The sequence below is a fragment of the Chrysemys picta genome, chromosome 18, assembly GCF_011386835.1.
Source record: "Chrysemys picta bellii isolate R12L10 chromosome 18, ASM1138683v2, whole genome shotgun sequence".
NCBI lineage: Eukaryota > Metazoa > Chordata > Testudines > Emydidae > Chrysemys > Chrysemys picta.
The window spans coordinates 16,806,957-16,824,580 of NC_088808.1; the positions used below are offsets into that span (position 1 = coordinate 16,806,957).

The 17,624-nt window shown below is 41.5% G+C and overlaps 1 protein-coding gene across 13 annotated transcripts in view; it reads right to left on the reverse strand.

The window, feature by feature from the left end:
* Nucleotides 1–17,624, reverse strand: part of AK8 (adenylate kinase 8) — a 128,041-nt gene that overhangs the window by 53,071 nt on the left and 57,346 nt on the right. For 11 of the 13 annotated variants that reach the window (XM_065571950.1, XM_065571952.1, XM_065571953.1 and 8 more), the window contains 2 exons: nucleotides 13,699–13,830; nucleotides 10,987–11,076 (listed from right to left, as the gene is read on the reverse strand). In XM_065571950.1, the coding sequence (XP_065428022.1) occupies nucleotides 10,987–11,076; nucleotides 13,699–13,830 (222 nt within the window). The remainder of the gene's footprint in view (nucleotides 1–10,986; nucleotides 11,077–13,698; nucleotides 13,831–17,624) is intronic. The other 2 variants (XM_065571954.1, XM_065571960.1) reach the window with 1 other exon arrangement.

The following is a 17,624-nucleotide window of genomic DNA, read 5'->3' on the forward strand; positions in this document are numbered from 1 at the left end:
ATTCCAAGTACAGTACAAATACATTGGCAGGAATGTGTCCTGTCAGTTTTGTGCAGCAGCAGAAAGTTTAAAGTCCCTTTGATAATACTGTCCATATAGCCTTTATCATTTCCTTAGACAGAGATTTTTCAGTTAGGTCTAAAGTCTTTCACTGTTAATTCAGATGCCTGAGGCCTGATCTCAATGTTTGACAGTTAACATCTTGCCCTGAGTATAAACCACTGCCAAGGGCTACTTCCTTGGATTGTCCTGTCAACTGTAAATTTAGCAAAGTGTGAGATATGAATATCGTATTGTTCCAAGAGCATCAGATTACCCACACTGGATAATTTTATTTGGTTCTTTGTGGGAAGCCTTCAGTTTTTTCACTGACCTCAGGGTTGTTAGAGTTCATATTCATTTGGGGTTTTTTTAAATGTGCTAAAGAGAGATTTAAACAGTGATTTATTTACTGTGGTGTAGGCTGACCAATACCTTCATTCAGCCTTGCCAATGCACCAGATTTATGATGTTAAAAGGATTTTCTCACCATATATTATGCGCTGTGTTTCACCTCGTAGAATATCAGGGTTGGAAGGGACCTCAGGAGATCATCTAGTTTCAACCCCTTGCTCAAAACAGGACCAATCCCCAGACAGATTTTTACCCCAGTTCCCTATACAGCCCCCTCAAGGACTGAACTCACAACCCTGGGTTTAGCAGGCCAATTCTCAAACCACTGAGCTATCCCTCCCCCTGAAAACCTAATGAAATACATACAAATAAATATCATTCTTCAGGATTCCAATGGTAACTCAGTACAAAAAGGAATAGCTGTGGGAGCAAGGGATGATTTTTGTTCACATGCACAGAGTTGTTCATAGAAGGAATTTCCTCCCCGCACCAGTATTGGGGAGTTTTCACCTTCTCCTGGAGCACTGAGCAGGAACACATGGGTGAGTAACACATGTTCAGTTCCCTGCACTCACAGGGGGCACAGGGCATCAGACATCAGTGAACAGCAGTCATCTAGTCTTCTGTTCCTTTGAATGTGAATTTATTAATTCAGAGGCTCATATACAGCCTACCTCGACTCCCGGGGTATGTGAATGGACTCAGATATGACTCTCTAGAAAACTCAAGAAGCTTTGAAGATGACTCCCAAAGCTACATTCAGTATAAAGGCCACAATATATTGCAAGGAGGATTATATAAATTAGGCTTTCCATTGGAAACTAAGCTTTGGACTTTTCAAGTGGCAGCTAACACATAGTATGGTGGTAGCGAAACAACCGTTATTTCCTTAACACTGAAGCTGCATTTATGGTTTTGAGCCCCCTCAATTGGTGCTTTCATAAGCTCCTCACTGATATTACCAGAAATCATGACTACTGTAGATGCCTATGATAGTAATAAACAGAACAGCGATCACATTAGGCAAGGATTTTTTCTATCCTGTTGTTTGTTATTTACTGCCACCTGCTGGTAAAACGAGATTACTGCAACACAAGCTAATCACTCTAGACAAGGTATGGGAAAAGGCAAGTTAAATTATGAAATGGAGACGACCCTGTGTGGAAGTTTAAATTATGCATTTCTGCAGAATCTCATCAGGTTAAGGCTGGAACAAGAAAACACGACTTGCCATAGAACTGACTCTTATTTGTCCACAACCGCAACCGACAATAAAGTCCCACAGTATTATATGCCTATCAACAGCATGGAATTTTGGCTAATTTACAGGAACTGTCAGAGATACTTCTCAATAGCTCTGTTAGCCTCCTTTAAGGGCAAAGATCTTAGAAGCATTTCTATTTATTCATTCTGAAACCACTTTTAATCTGGTTAAGAGAAAATTTAATAAATAATGACCAGTGTTTATGTAGATTTTCAAAGCACTGTGCAACATAAACAAAATTTTAAAAAAACAAGAAACACTCTTACTGTATGCTCATATTCACTATCCCTAGCTATGCTGATGTAGGACTTGTCATCAGAATTAGAATAATTATTTGTATATAATAAAATAAAATATAATAATCTAAATATTTCCATTCTGCAGTCTCAACTTTTTACCTCTTGGGACAAATGTGGAGCTTTTAGATTCCTAAGGTTTTACAGAGATAATATGATATAAATTTGGGCTTTAATTTTTGGGTTTTTTTAAATAGAAAGCAGCTATATTAGAGTTGAAGTGAAAATATTTATAAAAGACATTTAAGATCTTAAAATCATGTGTAGAATTAAAAATTACAGGACATATATTTTAAATAAAAGGAGTTAACCATTCTTTTTCTCAGCTGCCAAGCATGAGTTTTGGGAGTCTTTGTTTGCCCCATTACATGTTATGATATTCTTCACGCTTGAAGAACTAAGAAAGACAGCTCCCTATCCTGATGTAGCTAATAGTGATATCCTTAGCTATCGCAGGAGAAACAGAGAAATCCAAACTCAAGGGCTGGTACATAAAAAGCTACTGTTTCTCTTTAAAATATTATTTGAATTTTTCCAGTTCCAACCAAAGACACAAATTCTTCCCCATTTACACCTGGGCAGTCTTACTGAAGATCATAGCGTTTGTAACTGAAGGAAGAATTTGGCCTGCAGAATCTTTCCTGCTGCTGCTGATGTGCAGGAAGGAAAGAACCTAGGCCAGCACTTGCAAAAACTATCTTTTGACTTCTAAACTGAACAAGCTAGATAAGGGGTCATTAATGCAATAAATCTGGAACCCCACCAGGCCATTTTTACGGTCACTTGGAGAACAGAATGGCTTGTTCATGTTAATACAATGCTTTCAAAATATACAGTGTTATGTAAGAGCTAACTATGTTTTTTAAACCTCTTTAAAAAAAAAAAAGGCATTTCAGTTTCGCATTAAGGCCTGATTCTATATACATGGCTCCTAATGAAACATACCCACAGAATTTCATTTTTAACATTTACAGAATAAAAATGGTGGCTGCCAAAATGTGATATGCTTTCCCCTTCATAGGGGTCTTATAAATTGATGTGATGACTTAACCCCTCCCAGAAAATACGATTTGGTATTAAAAACAAAAACAGAACAGAAACCAAGTTAGCAGTCTAGTGCTCGTGAGCTACTGGTTTAATCAGCTGGGCAGGATGGAGAGTAGTGGGAAGGGAAAGAAGATATTTGTCAGCTTCTCAAGAATTCTTGTAAACAAGAAGGAGTCAAATAAATTTTACATGATTAACACATAGCACTTAGCCTCTTCAAAGCTCTTTATGAACACAGGGCTCCGTCCTATGAAGTGCTCAGCACCTTCAGTTCTTACTGACGTCAGTCAAGATTTAGGGCACTCAGCAAATTGCAGATTGGTATCAATGGGAGTTGTAGACACTCATCACCTTGTAACATGCGTCCTATCCTGCACCCCTTATTTATGTGAATAGTTCCATTAATTTGATAGCACTTCTCATCTAAGTAAGGACCATTAATAGATGCTACCAAAATACAAATAACAATTTTAAATAAAGGTTGAGGATCAGGACCTGAGGCCATGATTGTACTTTCACTGAAGCCAATGGCAAAACTTTCATTTATGTCAATCAGAGCAGGCCCATTAACTAATTAATGCTCACATCTGCATTGGAAAATACCCTCACTAGTATCTATTTCCTCTGATCTGGGTTCCAAGGTGCGATCTTCATTTTAACAGGATGATCTTTCGGATTTTTATTTCTTTGCCGAGTGATTCTCACCACGGCCCGTTTCTGATCTGAATATTTGGTAACAGTATTTGTCAATTTTAGCTGGTCTGTGCTGAGCAGAAATAGAGCCAATAGATTCCAGGATATTAAATTAAAAGAAAAGTGGACACTAATTTCTCATCACTGAGACAATTCAAACACATAAGGAAAAAAAATAACAGCAAAACTCAGACAAGCAGAGGGACAACTTATAGCCCACATATATTGATGTACAACTCGCTAGTCTATAACCTCTCCTCTTTTATTGAAACATTAGCATTTAAAAAGGAAAATATCTATATTTTAAAATGTTATTTTGTTCTTCTGACCACCAATTTTCTGCTAGTGGAAAAAAAAGGCTCCTACCTATTTTCCATAAAGAAATCTTTGTAGCAGTCCCAGTGGAAAAGTCAAAAGTTTGACTTGAAAAATGGAGCTACTTCAAAAGCATTGTCAAGCAGAGGTGAAGGGTTCTTAAAAATGTATAAATTAAAGTGTGGTGTGTTAATAAATATCTCTATAACTTTATACTGTCTGTTTGTGATATAGATGTGTGTACAGACGGTCCGGATGAATGTACAGCCTGGGTATAAACAGAACTTTAATAAAATAGGAAATCAATCTGTTTATTAGTGACTGCTTGGACTGTATGTGTATGTGTGTGTGTGTGAAAAATGAAAGAAAAATGGAGAGTTTTTTTCAATAATAAAAAGGGAGTTGCACTGCAGGGCCCCTAAAGCTTGTGAAAAATTAAACTCGACGGATTCAAACTGTCCTATTTCCACTTCAAAAGAGAAGAGGCACTGAGCTCTTCCCAACTTATCTTCAAACGCCCAGCACCCTAGAAAGTTTCTTTAAAAAAAATAAAGTCTCTAGTTCCCCCAAGCACTGTACCCGTTACTGTAGCTGCTGTCTCTCCCTCTTCTAATTATACCCATGTGAGTCTATTAATCAACTTGTAAATTATTTAGAGAGCCATGCGCTGTCTTCAGCTAGTACAAACACACTGCATGCAAAGACTTGCTGAAAACCAATGGAGCTCCCAAAGGGTCTCTCTCCAATGTTCAGACAGCTTGCAGCTTGCCAGTACAACACTGTTAAAAACAAGAAATAACACTAAGCTTACCTCCTCAGATATCAAGATTTACTTCTCCTTTCAACTCTCAAGCTCTTTGCAAGTTTTTAACAAAAGAGGAAGCTGTTCTATTGTCAAATCTTTAGCTCACACTTAGTGGTGAGAATATTAATTTACTGTCAAAAGAAATGAAGTGCTTCAGGGAGGCTCTGATCACCATCGCCAGGGGACCCCAACTTTCACAGACTGCACCAAAAGCACCCCTTTAAAATCGTGCCGATTAAAAAAAAAGCTACATTTGTATAGCAATACTTTGTATTTGTAATTTCAGAAATTAGGGAATCCCATATTTTATTCCCCCACATGGAGAATGCTATTGGAGACAGCTTCAGATATTACCATTTTATAAATAGAAAAAGTAAGCGGGGGAGGAAAGCAACACAGATTGTTTGTGTTTGACTCTAACAGGCTGCAAACAGTAGGATGTTTTCTATCTTCCACGAATTAGCTATCTTTACCATCTGAATCTTCCCTTTTGGTGGAAAAGCCATTATCCAAACTAACAGCACTTTTCCCAGCTGAAAAGCGGCATCTAGTTTTTTACATTTTGGTGCTTGCTTTGCATGGTTCTGTTTAATTTTTCTGGGCTCGGCTTATTGCAGTATTCCAAACAGGTATATGAATTAGCAGTGATTCTTCCATCCCATCTCTCTGATAAACACATGCAAATGTTTGAAAGGTAAAGAATGACACATGAATTCCTTCTCATCTGAAGATTAACCCTGGTGTTCTCGTGATGACCTCACATCCCAGGAAATTATTGCTTTTATTTTTGTTAATAAAAACACACTCCTCACTTACCAAACAGCAAGGATTTCAACTGAAAAATCGGATACACTTTTTTGCAGTTTTTAATGTCCTCCCAAGGTATCCTATTCTGACAGGCATCTGAAAAATGGTGAACATATATGCTGCAAAAGCAGCATCACTGTGCACCTGTATTGTGGCAGAGATCTGCTCCATGTGCAATCTAGCCCTACTACTAATAATAATAATCCAGGAAGGAGGTGGTAGCTGTTCATAAAGGTCAAGAGAGTATATGAATGGTCCCTATGCACGTAGATTCCTTGACTACATCCCAAAAGGATGTGGGAGAGAGGTGGTCTGCAGAACAGCCTCTCCATAATATTTTGGAGGGAATCAAATAGATTGGATTAATGTGGGCCTTGTGCTGTTGTTGTTGGCTATGGGCTTTCTGGCATGAGCCAATGCATGGAGCAAGCAAATCTGGCTCAAAAAATGTGTCCTCCAAAGATATCCATGCAAAGAGTGAGAATGGTCAGCATTACCGTACCACTAATACCCAGTTACACAGTTAACTAAAAGAGGGAATGGAGAATTAGACTAACTGGATTTAGCTACAGAAAACTGGGATCAAACTCTAATACTGTCACTTTTCACACATAGTCAAGAGTAAATTTAGCAATAATTCATGTTTAACACTTGGTGAAAACACAAGATCAAAGAACCCCTAAGGAACAGTCAGTGCATTTCAGAATGGTTATCCAAAGGATGACTCTATGGACATGACAGCCAGAAAGAATTTGGATGCTGAACTTTTGAGTGAAAATACATTTTTTAATTATCCAATGGGCACAAAGTGTAGGATAAGTGTCCTGGAAAATTACAAATTCATGGACTCAAAGACATTTATGCTGCCTTCATTAAGCCAAATAAGTCACCATGAACAACCTGGATGAGGCTGATAAAGCAAGGAGTTAGGAACTTCAGGAGAGTGTGACTGTAAGCAAATGCACAGAATAGAAATGTAGAGAGTTTGCTAGTGGCTTGAATAATAGAATTGTTTGAATAGAAGATTGGGGTCCTCTTGTAGTACATGTAATATATTGAAAGGACAATCACAGGGAAAACATCCCCCGGCAATACCAAGAATAATTCTGATTGTTTTTGAATCTTTAAAAGCTAACAGAGAAACTGTGCTTATCTACCAGAACTTAAGAACTGGTATGAACCCAGATAAATGCCACTATATTGCTGGAAAGGAGAGTGTCAAGATTCTTCTGGTAGTACATAACTATATGATTTAGGGCTCAAATTTACCACGTAATGCATAGAGTGTCTCACCCCCACTCTGACCCCTTCACATCAGTAAAACGGCCGGAGCAATGCAAAGGGGCTCAAAAAGGCCTGACTGTTTGGGAGAGAATTCCTCTGGCACAGGAAGTGAAGAAGACAGCCACAGTCTGTCTTCTGAGGACTTTTCGCAAGGTCTGACATAAAGGGTTTGCCAGGGTGGGTCTGGAGGGGGGTGTTAAGAATGGAGCTACAGCACCTACAACTGTGAAGATTCTGGGCAGTGTTGCTGTCCATAGGCAGCCAGGGGCAGGCTGCCATAACATAAACAACCCCACAGTGCTGTCGGGCATGTCTACCCTGCCCCTCAGTTCAGACTGTGAACAGCAGTGTGCACCAAAGTGTTGCACTGTAACTCCCCAGTGTGGATGCTATGGGCACAGTTAAAGTTCCAGAGTTTGCACTATTCCCAGCTTTGCCACTGGACTGCAGAGTGACCTTGGGCAAGTCACATCATCTCCCTGCATCTCCGGTTCCCCATCTGTAAAATACGGATAATGCTACTTACGGCCTTTGTAAAGTTTCCCAAGGGAAGTGGTGGAAGCTCTGTTGGACAAAATACTGAAGGATTGTACTATAATAGAACAATCTTGAATAGGCAACAGGAGCAATGATGCCTTAACAGGGCTATTCCACTTACTGTGATAAAACTATTAAATTTAGATCTTAGTACTACTGCTTGTTACTGGCTTCCTTAAGCATTTTCATTACATTTTTATGCTCTGTGTCTGGGCTAGTTAATTTATTGGCATGTGCCAAACTGTCATACATTGCTGCAGCGTTTATGTATTGGGGTCAGATTTTTAAAAGCTGACCTCCAGTTTCATGCCCATAATTTGAAAGTACAATATTGTGGGTACAGTTAATGTGAGACATTGAAATGTCTCATTTACCGGCACAATCTGGTACTTCAATGTCTAAATGACATTAATTATGTGTGCAATTACTTGTGCCCACAAAAAGAGTGGCTGGGTTCAGGCCAGTCTCAAAACTTGGCTTTATATGAGAGTTTCAGAGAAGTCACATCGTGTTAAGACTATTGTGATTCTGAGAGATAATAACTTGGGGGTTAGGTTTCATGAGGGCTATCTTTGGTTTCCCCGTAGTGGCTGATGTCATTTATGAGTCCTTGCTTGGAAGGAGGAATAGGGCCCCTTTGTCTATATCTTGTGGGGTTTATTGGCTCAGAGGGCTAGGGATGCCATGAAAAGTTCAGTCAAATATTAATTGCCTTTCATATTTTAAACACTGCCAGTTGCTGGCTAATTAAGTAATCAGTTGACATGTGACCTCGAGACCAAATTCGGTCAAGTATTATGTATGTTACTCTCCTGTTTTAACCTGGTTGCATTTTTGCACCATTCTAAATGGAATTCTTTGCCATCTTCCCTCCTCAGTATGCTATGCTCTTTCATTTTCTCAAGGCCTTTGTGAGGGCACTAATGAATTCTTGTTAGTGTTTACTAATGTAAATTCATTCTTCGTTATCCCTGGGAGAGAAGGATTAGTGACATGACAGAACTTATTATTCCTGGTACTGCTATATAATATTTATTGTTATTCAGTACTTAATTCTGTAGTACGCCCCACCAACAAACAAAAACAAACGAACAATATATATAAGCAAAAACTATGGGAAATTTTTTTAGCACAATGCACAGAAATCGTCATGGCTCCCATTAACATCAATAAGAATTGGACAGCTGCATTCTTGCATGTTACAATAAAAATATGTTCATAGTATGAAATAATTCCTAATTTTCTGGGGACGTTATAATTCTAATTTCATTTTGCTGAAGTGAAAGCAGCTCACTTGGACTAAAGAAGGACATATTTTTTGGACTGGCTAGGTTATTAATATCCTTCCAATTATTTTAACGTATTGGGAATGCTCCCAACATCTTCATTAAAGAAACCTTAATGGTTAAGGAGAAGTTTGTAAAATACACATGAAGCATTCATGGTAAAGCTCTTAAAGGGCTTATCCTATAAGGATATAATTCACCCAGGCTCCCAACACAGCTATAATTGAAATTTAGGAAGGCATGTCTTTACAACACTTGTTCTTCAGTTTAGTGGGTTGAGGAGAAAGTGAAAATGGAGTATGCATAAGAGTCTCTAAAAGTATTATAAACTGTGAAAGATACACGGGCCCTGATCCTGCAACCATTTAGGCATTAGTAACTTCAGACATGAGGAGTCCCATTGAGTTCAATGGGACTGCTTGCATGCATAAAGTTAATCCCATACATAAATGTCTTATCTATGATTTTTTTTTTTTACTAATAACCCACATAGGTCTCCTACCCTTGAGTTATATGACCACCAAGTTTAGTACTGAAAATACCTTAACACTCGATCTGTATAGAACCTTCTCTTAAAAATGGCAGCTACAAGCCAAAGGGTGGTGGTGGTGATAGGCGTGTGAAAGTTATTGTAACCCAATTGGTCAGTGTCCTTTGCGTGTCCCCCTCACTGCTGGATCAACTGAGGATATGAGTCTGTTGCAAACCCCATTTATACAACCTACCCTCTTCAGCTCAACTTGTAAAAGCTCATACTTTCCTGCTCTGGAGGTCCCTAGTTCAATCCCTGATGTCAGCCAAGATGGTGACTGTCACACTGTATTACATATCTTGAACCAGACGGAGTTATTGCACCAGCAATGAACATGACCCATTCAGTGGAGCTGAAGTTAAGTGTTAAAAACTATGATCATGTGGTTTGACAAATTGACAGAGGATAGAATACCCAAAGCTGGAGGCTGCCAGAGGCCTTTTTGAAATGCTTCAAAAAGTACTGAGTCTCCTGACATGGTATCTGGGGAACATCAGTTAATTTTATAGGCTCACGTTTCGGATCTATGTAATTCAATCTCAGAATTAAGCTATTGTATGAAAGAGGGGACTTGCTGGGCTTTCCAATTCACCAAATGGCTTTCCTTGCCGAAAATAAAAGACAATGCAGATTTCCCTGCACTCAGAGGGGGTTTGTTCAAAACTCCATTAATACTGAAGCTTAACTGAGATTTCTCCATCTTCAGCAAGACTTTCCCTGTAATACTTGTTCCTCTGGTAACTATTTGGCATGGTGCCAGAAAAAGGACTGGAGGTTCCTATAGTATCTAGGTTCTTATACTCGCCAAAATACAAGCACCACATTGATATACAACTTACCCTTTGGAATTGTGGGGTCTTTTTCATATCTATAAGAATAAATGGTAAAGACTGTAAGCTTCTCAGGGCAGCAGCCTACCCTTATTCGGCTGTTAATTGCCTTGCACAGTTATGGCCATATATACAGGAGTGCTGCCAGCTTTTCTGCCGCCCTAGGCGGCGGAAGGTCCTGCCCCGAAATGCCGCCTCCCACAGAGGCGGCGGAAGGTCCCGCCGCCGAAATACCGCCGCGGTCACCACCCCCCAAATTGTAGCGCCCTAGGCAACCGCCTAGGGAACCTAATGGGTTGCGCCAGCCCTGCATATATATAGTGTGCAAGGCAATTAACGTCCGAATAAGACTAGGCTGCTACCCTGAGAAACTTACAATCTTTACCATTTTTCTCAATATAATCACTCGTCAGCCTTCCAAAAGCAAAACTGCTAAGTTCTTATGGTGCCCCCTCATCAAAAAATCCTATGGGACAAATCTTACAGTAGCATTTCTCATAAGTTAAAATACTTGTGTCAAACCAGACAGACAATCTCCATCAGAGCATGCTTCAAATGAAAATCAAAAGGTTGTTGTGTTTTACAAACTACCAATGACAAAAAATAATACCAGATTCCTAATTTTAATTCAGGGACAACAATTAGAATTCAAATATGGGATCTGGAAGTAAAGAGTCTGGGCTTCATTCACATAGGTAGTCAGTCTCAGTTACCCTGAAGAGATTTACCAACTGAAAATTCTGATCTCAGTTACACTCCAGTGTAAATCTGGAATAACTAAACTGCATCAATGAAGTAACTTCATATTTAAACCAGTGGCTGTATGAATTTCTCCCACAGATTATTTTCTCCCACGAACTTGTAACTACAGTGCAGTAAGACAACAACATGCCCTACCTGGCCATCCACTGTCAAAATAAGGCTTAATGAGTTCTCCAAGTTTTGTCTTGTCTGCAACAGCTTCCTTTAGCAGTTGCCCGCAGCAAACTGAGAGGAAGGAGGAACAAAAAGACACAAGGTTAAATTTTAAAAAGGAAGCAAGAAAGAAAGGGAAAAAAACCCAAGAAGCTGCATATTGGAAAAAGGTCACTGAATAAAATAAAAGTTGTGGGATTTTTGGGGTTGGTTTTTTTTTGTGGCCAAGCAAACCCAAAAGCAAAGAGATTGAGCAAGGGAGAATACTGAATAAAAAAGAATACATTTGACAAGGAACATATTAAAAACGGAGGCAGAGAGAAAGATACTAATCAAATACGTTACTAAAATAATAACTCAAGGGATAGCTGGTGGGGTTTTCACTTTTTATAAACTTATAATTACTGAATAAAGTTACACTTGCTGAACCGCTCTGCTGGAGGTACAGGATAATATGCAGTTCAAGAAAGTGGCCCCCTGGATCATTTAACAATCATGTAAGAATTATATTCATGAAACTGTGCTAATGCAATATGATGGTTCAGAGTTCAGATAAGCAGAACATCATGAAATTTAGAATTAAGGTACCAAATCAGGACCACTGCATATTAAATAACAATACTTTGTACCTGTATGGCACATTTCATCCAAGCAAATTAATTAAACCTCATTACCCTTACAGGAGTTAGATAAGTATTAATTATTATTATAATCAATTTTATTTTTGATTAGTCAAATGACAGTCATTACTGCATTAAAGGATAAAGCTTTTGTTAAAATTAATAAAATATTTTAAAAATAAAGATACAATGTAACGGGGGAGGGATAGCTCAGTGGTTTGAGCATTGGCCTGCTAAACCCAGGGTTGTGAGTTCAATCTTTGAGGGGACCACTTAGGGATCTGGGGCAAAATCAGTACTTGGTCCTGCTAGTGAAGGCAGGAGGCTGGACTCGATGACCTTTCAGAGTCCCTTCCAGTTCTAGGAGACAGGATATCTCCATTAATTTATAATGGAATTAACATACTTCAAGGTACAGTAAGGTTTTACTAATTCTATTTGCAGATTTAATTTTTTTATTATAGAGATTTAAAAAATAAGGATTCTTATCTTTTTTAATTTTATTAGATAATGTTTGTTAATTATTTGTAGTGTATTTTCAGACACATTTAAGTAAAATGATAATTGTTCAAAATAAAAAATACAAGGGCCAGATCCCCAACTGGTATAATTTCAACATAGCTTCACGACTTCAATGGAGCTACACCAATTTATAACTGCTAAAGATCTGGACTGAGAATGTTTTCCTTTAGTTGCAATGATCTTAAGGAACGTATGAGCCCACTCTTGTAATCCATACAGGGAACTCACACCGGACTCATTGCAGGTTCTGAGCACATAGCTCTTACAGGATTGGCCCATGGCTAGGACTAGTGTAAATGTAGGGCTGGTCAAAAATTTTCTGTCAAAACAGTTTTGACAGAAAAGTGGGTTTTTCAACAAAATAATTTTTTTTTTGCAAAAGGTGTCTGCCTTCTGCAGAACATTTTGAGTTTTTGTCAAAAAAAAATCAAAATCTAAAACGTATTTGTTTTCTGTCTAAAATGTTGGTTTGTTTGTTTTTTGACAAAAAGCCAAAATTTTCCACATCAATGTAGACAGACATGTTTTTTTGTTTTCATCAAAATTTTTAATGACACCCCCGCATTTTCTGATCCGTAATAACATGGGTAAGATCAATCAGTTCTTATTCACAAGAGTAATCTCACGGGATTGCTTCGCTGAGGGCCTGATCCAGCTCTCATTGAATTCTTTCTGTTGACTTCAGCAAGTGTTCAATTAAGTCCATAGGACTCGTCACATCAATATAGGAGACAGGATCAGGCCTACTGCTGTCTTTTTTCCCTAAAACTTATTATTTCTGGTTATTATTGTAGAGTTTTGTGTGTTTAAAGCACACTAATGAAATCTGCTTAAATATTACTTGAAGGAAAAGAGCTGATCAGCTATGCAATTTTAGAGTGACAATTCCAAAATATCGGCAGTTTTTCCAGTATTACATAATATTACACAATGTGATTGCAAATTACATTGACTACATTGCCAGTTGTGGTCTACTTTAGCCTACTTTGATGCACTTGATACTATGAACATGTACCAGAACAAGCTGCATGTGATGTTTTCTGGGGCTCCCTTATAAAAGGCAGAGAAAGATCATTTTGATATTTGTTCCCTTTTTTAAAATTATATATTTGAAATGCATAAAAACTAAGAGTCTTCTTCCCATTTCAGAACCACTTTTCTTTTAAAAGCCTCCCAATACTGAGTAGACATGTGAAAGTGCAAAGTCATTATGCAAGACCCACTGATGCGATGGAGAATTCAGAGCACTACAGACTGTTCACAGGAGTACCTCTGGTGTATAAGACGTGAAAAACAACTGATCTAAAGGGTATAAAAAATGATGACTAAAAAAAATGTTGGAGCTAGTTTGGCACAGGATATATGTTTTTATTGGTTAATATTTTTTTATTGCAAGATTTTCCAGCCCCCCCCTGCAAAAAGTTTGACATCCACAGTGATGGACTAACAGAGAAATTTTACGAGCAAGTAAGAAAGAAAGACAGCAAAAGATAAATGATCAAAAGGAGAGAAAGAGGGAATGGAGCAAAGTGCATATTTACTGAGAACTTACTGTTGACAATGCTGTATTTCTGAGCTATTAGTGCTGCCTGCAGGCTCTTCCCACTGCCTGGGGGTCCACAAAAGAGAATCCGTGGTGTAAAGGGGGCAGCTGATCGGCACCAGGTTTGGACATAGGTCAGAGCTAGAAAGAGAACAGAAGGATAAGAAAGTCAGATGTCGATAAAAAGAGTTAAAATCCATTTACTTTTGCTTTCGTAACAGAAACAATAATTGATTAATTTCTTTATTTATGACTATGACATTATCATCATTTATTTGTATTACATGAATTGAGATCAGGGCTCCAACATAACTGACATACTCTATCTGTAACTTACCATACTATGGTGACAGGCATTTTAGGAAACCTATAGTTAAATTATACTTAGCACTCTTATTGTGCCTTTCATCAGTGGATCTCAAAGCACTTTAACAGAGAGATTCAATTATTAACTGCACTTGTACCATGTAATTTTTAACAGAAACCAGCTTTGCTTTTTAGCTACACTTACCATGCAAGCTGCAGGGGGATTATCATTACATTTAATAGTTATGGTAGTTTCTAAACAAATAGATATAGTAATTATGAAAGAGGCAGGATGTCAATTTGTCATGACACTTCCCCAGCTTCATATGTGATTAATGCCCTCCTATTTAGTATGTTTTAAATTTTTGTGGCACTAGTGTAAGTCACGACACAATATAGCATTGATGCCATATAATTACATGTGATTTTATTCTTGTGCACATCATTTTTGCATGAAGGGTAAAGACAACTTGATATTTTCAGCCCAGCTCCACTCTCCCTGTTGGGTATCGCTTTGTTTTTGTCAATCTTGCTTTGTATTGGGTAGGAAACTATTAATTTTATATCAGTCTAGGGGCCCATCTCCTGGGAACTTTGAAAAGACCATAGACCTTGTAAAGAATAATTCAAATTGTTGCATTACAAGTGATCCCAACTTTGCTGCAGTCCTAGAAGAAGAGTTTATAAGATAGGTCTGCAAGAAGGTACAGTAAGGTTTAGCTTGATAATGAAAATATTTTATCATCAGAATATTTGGAACACAGTCTGCCAACGTGTTGAGACCTTCAACTCCCATACTCCTTTCAGGATCAGGCCCTTGATGAACAAGAAGAAGTAGATATGCAGTGTTATTGTAGTCGTGTTAGTCCCAGGATATAAGAGAGGTAAGATATTACCTCTCCTATCTTGTCTCTCTAAAGAGAAATAGAGACACTTAAGCAAGACTCTAAATTTCCCATGTTACACAATACCGTATGTTCTATGGAAGACACAACTGAATATCTTAATGACTATTTCAGTCCAGACAACCTTAAATTCATATAGATTCTATGAAGATGCAATGGAGTCTCTGTGATACACACTACATTTAAATCTATTAAAATGGGTACAAGAATCCAAATCTTAGACACTGATTTTCCCTTTAAGAATAATCCCATAGTCTAAACAAGATCTCCTTCACTTCAGTTGGCACTTAGGGGATTTGTGCTTTAATCTAGCATTTTACACGTTTTTGAGACACTAACTTACACTTGTTTAATGATCCCTGTGGTGGGGCGATTGCCCACACTCAGAGAGGGTGGGCTACAGCAGGTCTAGGCGCCTGCGCAGCCGCCCAACCAATCAGGGAAGGGCTTACAGAGGGCCAATCAGAACACAGATTGGGGCCAGCCAATCAGGGCCCGCCTCAGCCATATAAGAGACTGCCCAGAGCAGGAGCAGTCAGTCTGTCCCAGGCCTTCAGAGGGGAAGGTCTGTCTCCAGAGCTGGGAGGCCAGCACCTCGGACAGCGCAGTGCAGGCCAGTCCAGCCAGAGAGTGGGAGAAGGCCCTACTCCATAGCCTGCTAGGCGGCAGGCCTGGGAGGAGGAGGCCTAGCGTAGTGAAGGGCTGTTGGGGGAAGCGGTCCAGAGGGATAGTCAGAGGAGTAAGGAGAAGGAGGACAGTGAGACTGTCACTCGAGGGCCTCTGGACCGGGACTCAGAGTAGTGGGCGGGCCTGAGTCCCCCCCCCCCTTTTTCCCCCTTTGTTTGCTGTGCTACCCCACGCACAGCCACGGGCCGCAGGGAGCGGCCGGTCAGAACCACACCGGATCCTAGACGGAGAGGATCGGACTTGAAGGTGTGGGGCTGTTGTTTACCCCCCCCCGGAAGGGGGTGTGGTTGGACAGAGGGACACTGCCGGAGGGCAGTGCTCCAGAAGAGGACGCCGACGTCGGGAGCAACACCAGACCGTGCACCCCACAGAGGCGAGACGACAGACGGAACGCCACCCAAAGAGGGCGCTCTACTGGCGCAAAACTAATTCCCCGAAGCGGCCAGGAGGAGGCGCCACAGCGGTGAGCTACCGACCCTGTCACACGTGGTGGAGAATGCGGGCATAGCGGTCCGCCCCTGATACGAGGGGCCAGCGCCAAGACTGCGGACTATTGCCCAGAGCAGTGTCTTGCGCAGACAGACGGTCGACCCAGATTGTGGGTACAGACCCGGACCCACCAAAGGGGTCCAGAGTGAGGGGATTGAACCGGGAGTAACCCGCTGAACCCCAACATGGAGGCTGAGAAGTTATTAAAATGGCTGCTAGAGAAGCAGCAAGAGCAGTCGGCCCAGCAGCACCAGCAGCAGATGCAAATGCTGCAACAGATGACCACTCAGCAGCAGCTGCTGATGACTCAGCACCAAGAGAATCAGCAGCAGCTCCTCCGAGAGTTGGCCACCCAGCAGTGGGTGCAGCAGGAACATTTGGTGCAACAGATGGCCGCACTGTTACGGCCGGCAGGAGGCACCCCTGCCGCCCCCATGGGAACCGGACTGGGGGATACCCCAGAGGCCCTACCAATACGCCTCACCAAGATGGGGCCCGAGGATGACCCAGAGGCCTATCTGGTCACATTCGAGCGGGTGGCGACTGCTGCCCGGTGGCCCTCAGAACATTGGGCCACGTTACTAGCCCCTTATTTGACGGGGCAGGCTCAGGCCGCATATCGGAGCCTCGACCCCCGGGAAGCACTCGAGTATGCCCGAGTCAAGGCGGCCATCCTAGACCATACCGGCATTAGCCCAGAGACCTACCGACAGCGTCTCCGTAAAGAACAATATCCTCCGGGAGCCCGACCCCGCGCCGTGGCCCAACGCATCCGGGACCACTGCTGGAGATGGTTGGACCCAGAGGGCCTGACGGGACCCCAGGTGGCGGAGCTGGTAGCCTTAGAGCAGTTCACCCAGATCCTACCCCCGGGAGGGAGGGCCTGGGTGCGACGGCATCGACCGGCCACCCTCCCCGCAGCAGTGGCCTTAATGGAGGATTACTTGTCGGCAGAGGGGGCGGAGGCGCCACCCCGAGCGGCTGGAAGCCTTGGTCGCAAGGGCGGTGCAGAGAAGGTAAACTCTCGTGGGGCGGGAGCCTCCGAACCACTGGCAGGCCACAGCCATGGGCGTCCGAGGCCTCCCAACCCAAGCCCCGACCGGATAGGACTATAGCACCGGGAACGGGGCTGCTTGGGAGCAGGCTAAGCGATGACCCCGGCGAGGGGACCTCCTCGACGGCGGAGACCCCTGCGAGTTGTCCGGGAGACAGACCCCGTTCGGTGGAGGACGCCCGGGTAGAGTTAGAGCGCGACGGGGACTTCTTACGTGAGCAACGGGAAGACCCAACCTTAAGCCGAGCCTGGGAGCAAGCCACCAACCCGGTCATTGAGGGGGACGGGACGCAACGGATTCCGCAGGGCCCCCGCTTTGAGGTATGGCAGGATCGCCTGTACCGAATAGCGCAGGAACCCCAGACCCGGGAGACGTTCCGTCAGCTGTTGGTCCCCCGGAGACTGCGAGCCGGTCTCCTCCACTTAGCCCACGCGAACCCTTGGGCTGGACACCTCGGACGCGAGAAGACCCTACAGAGGGTGGCCCGCCGGTT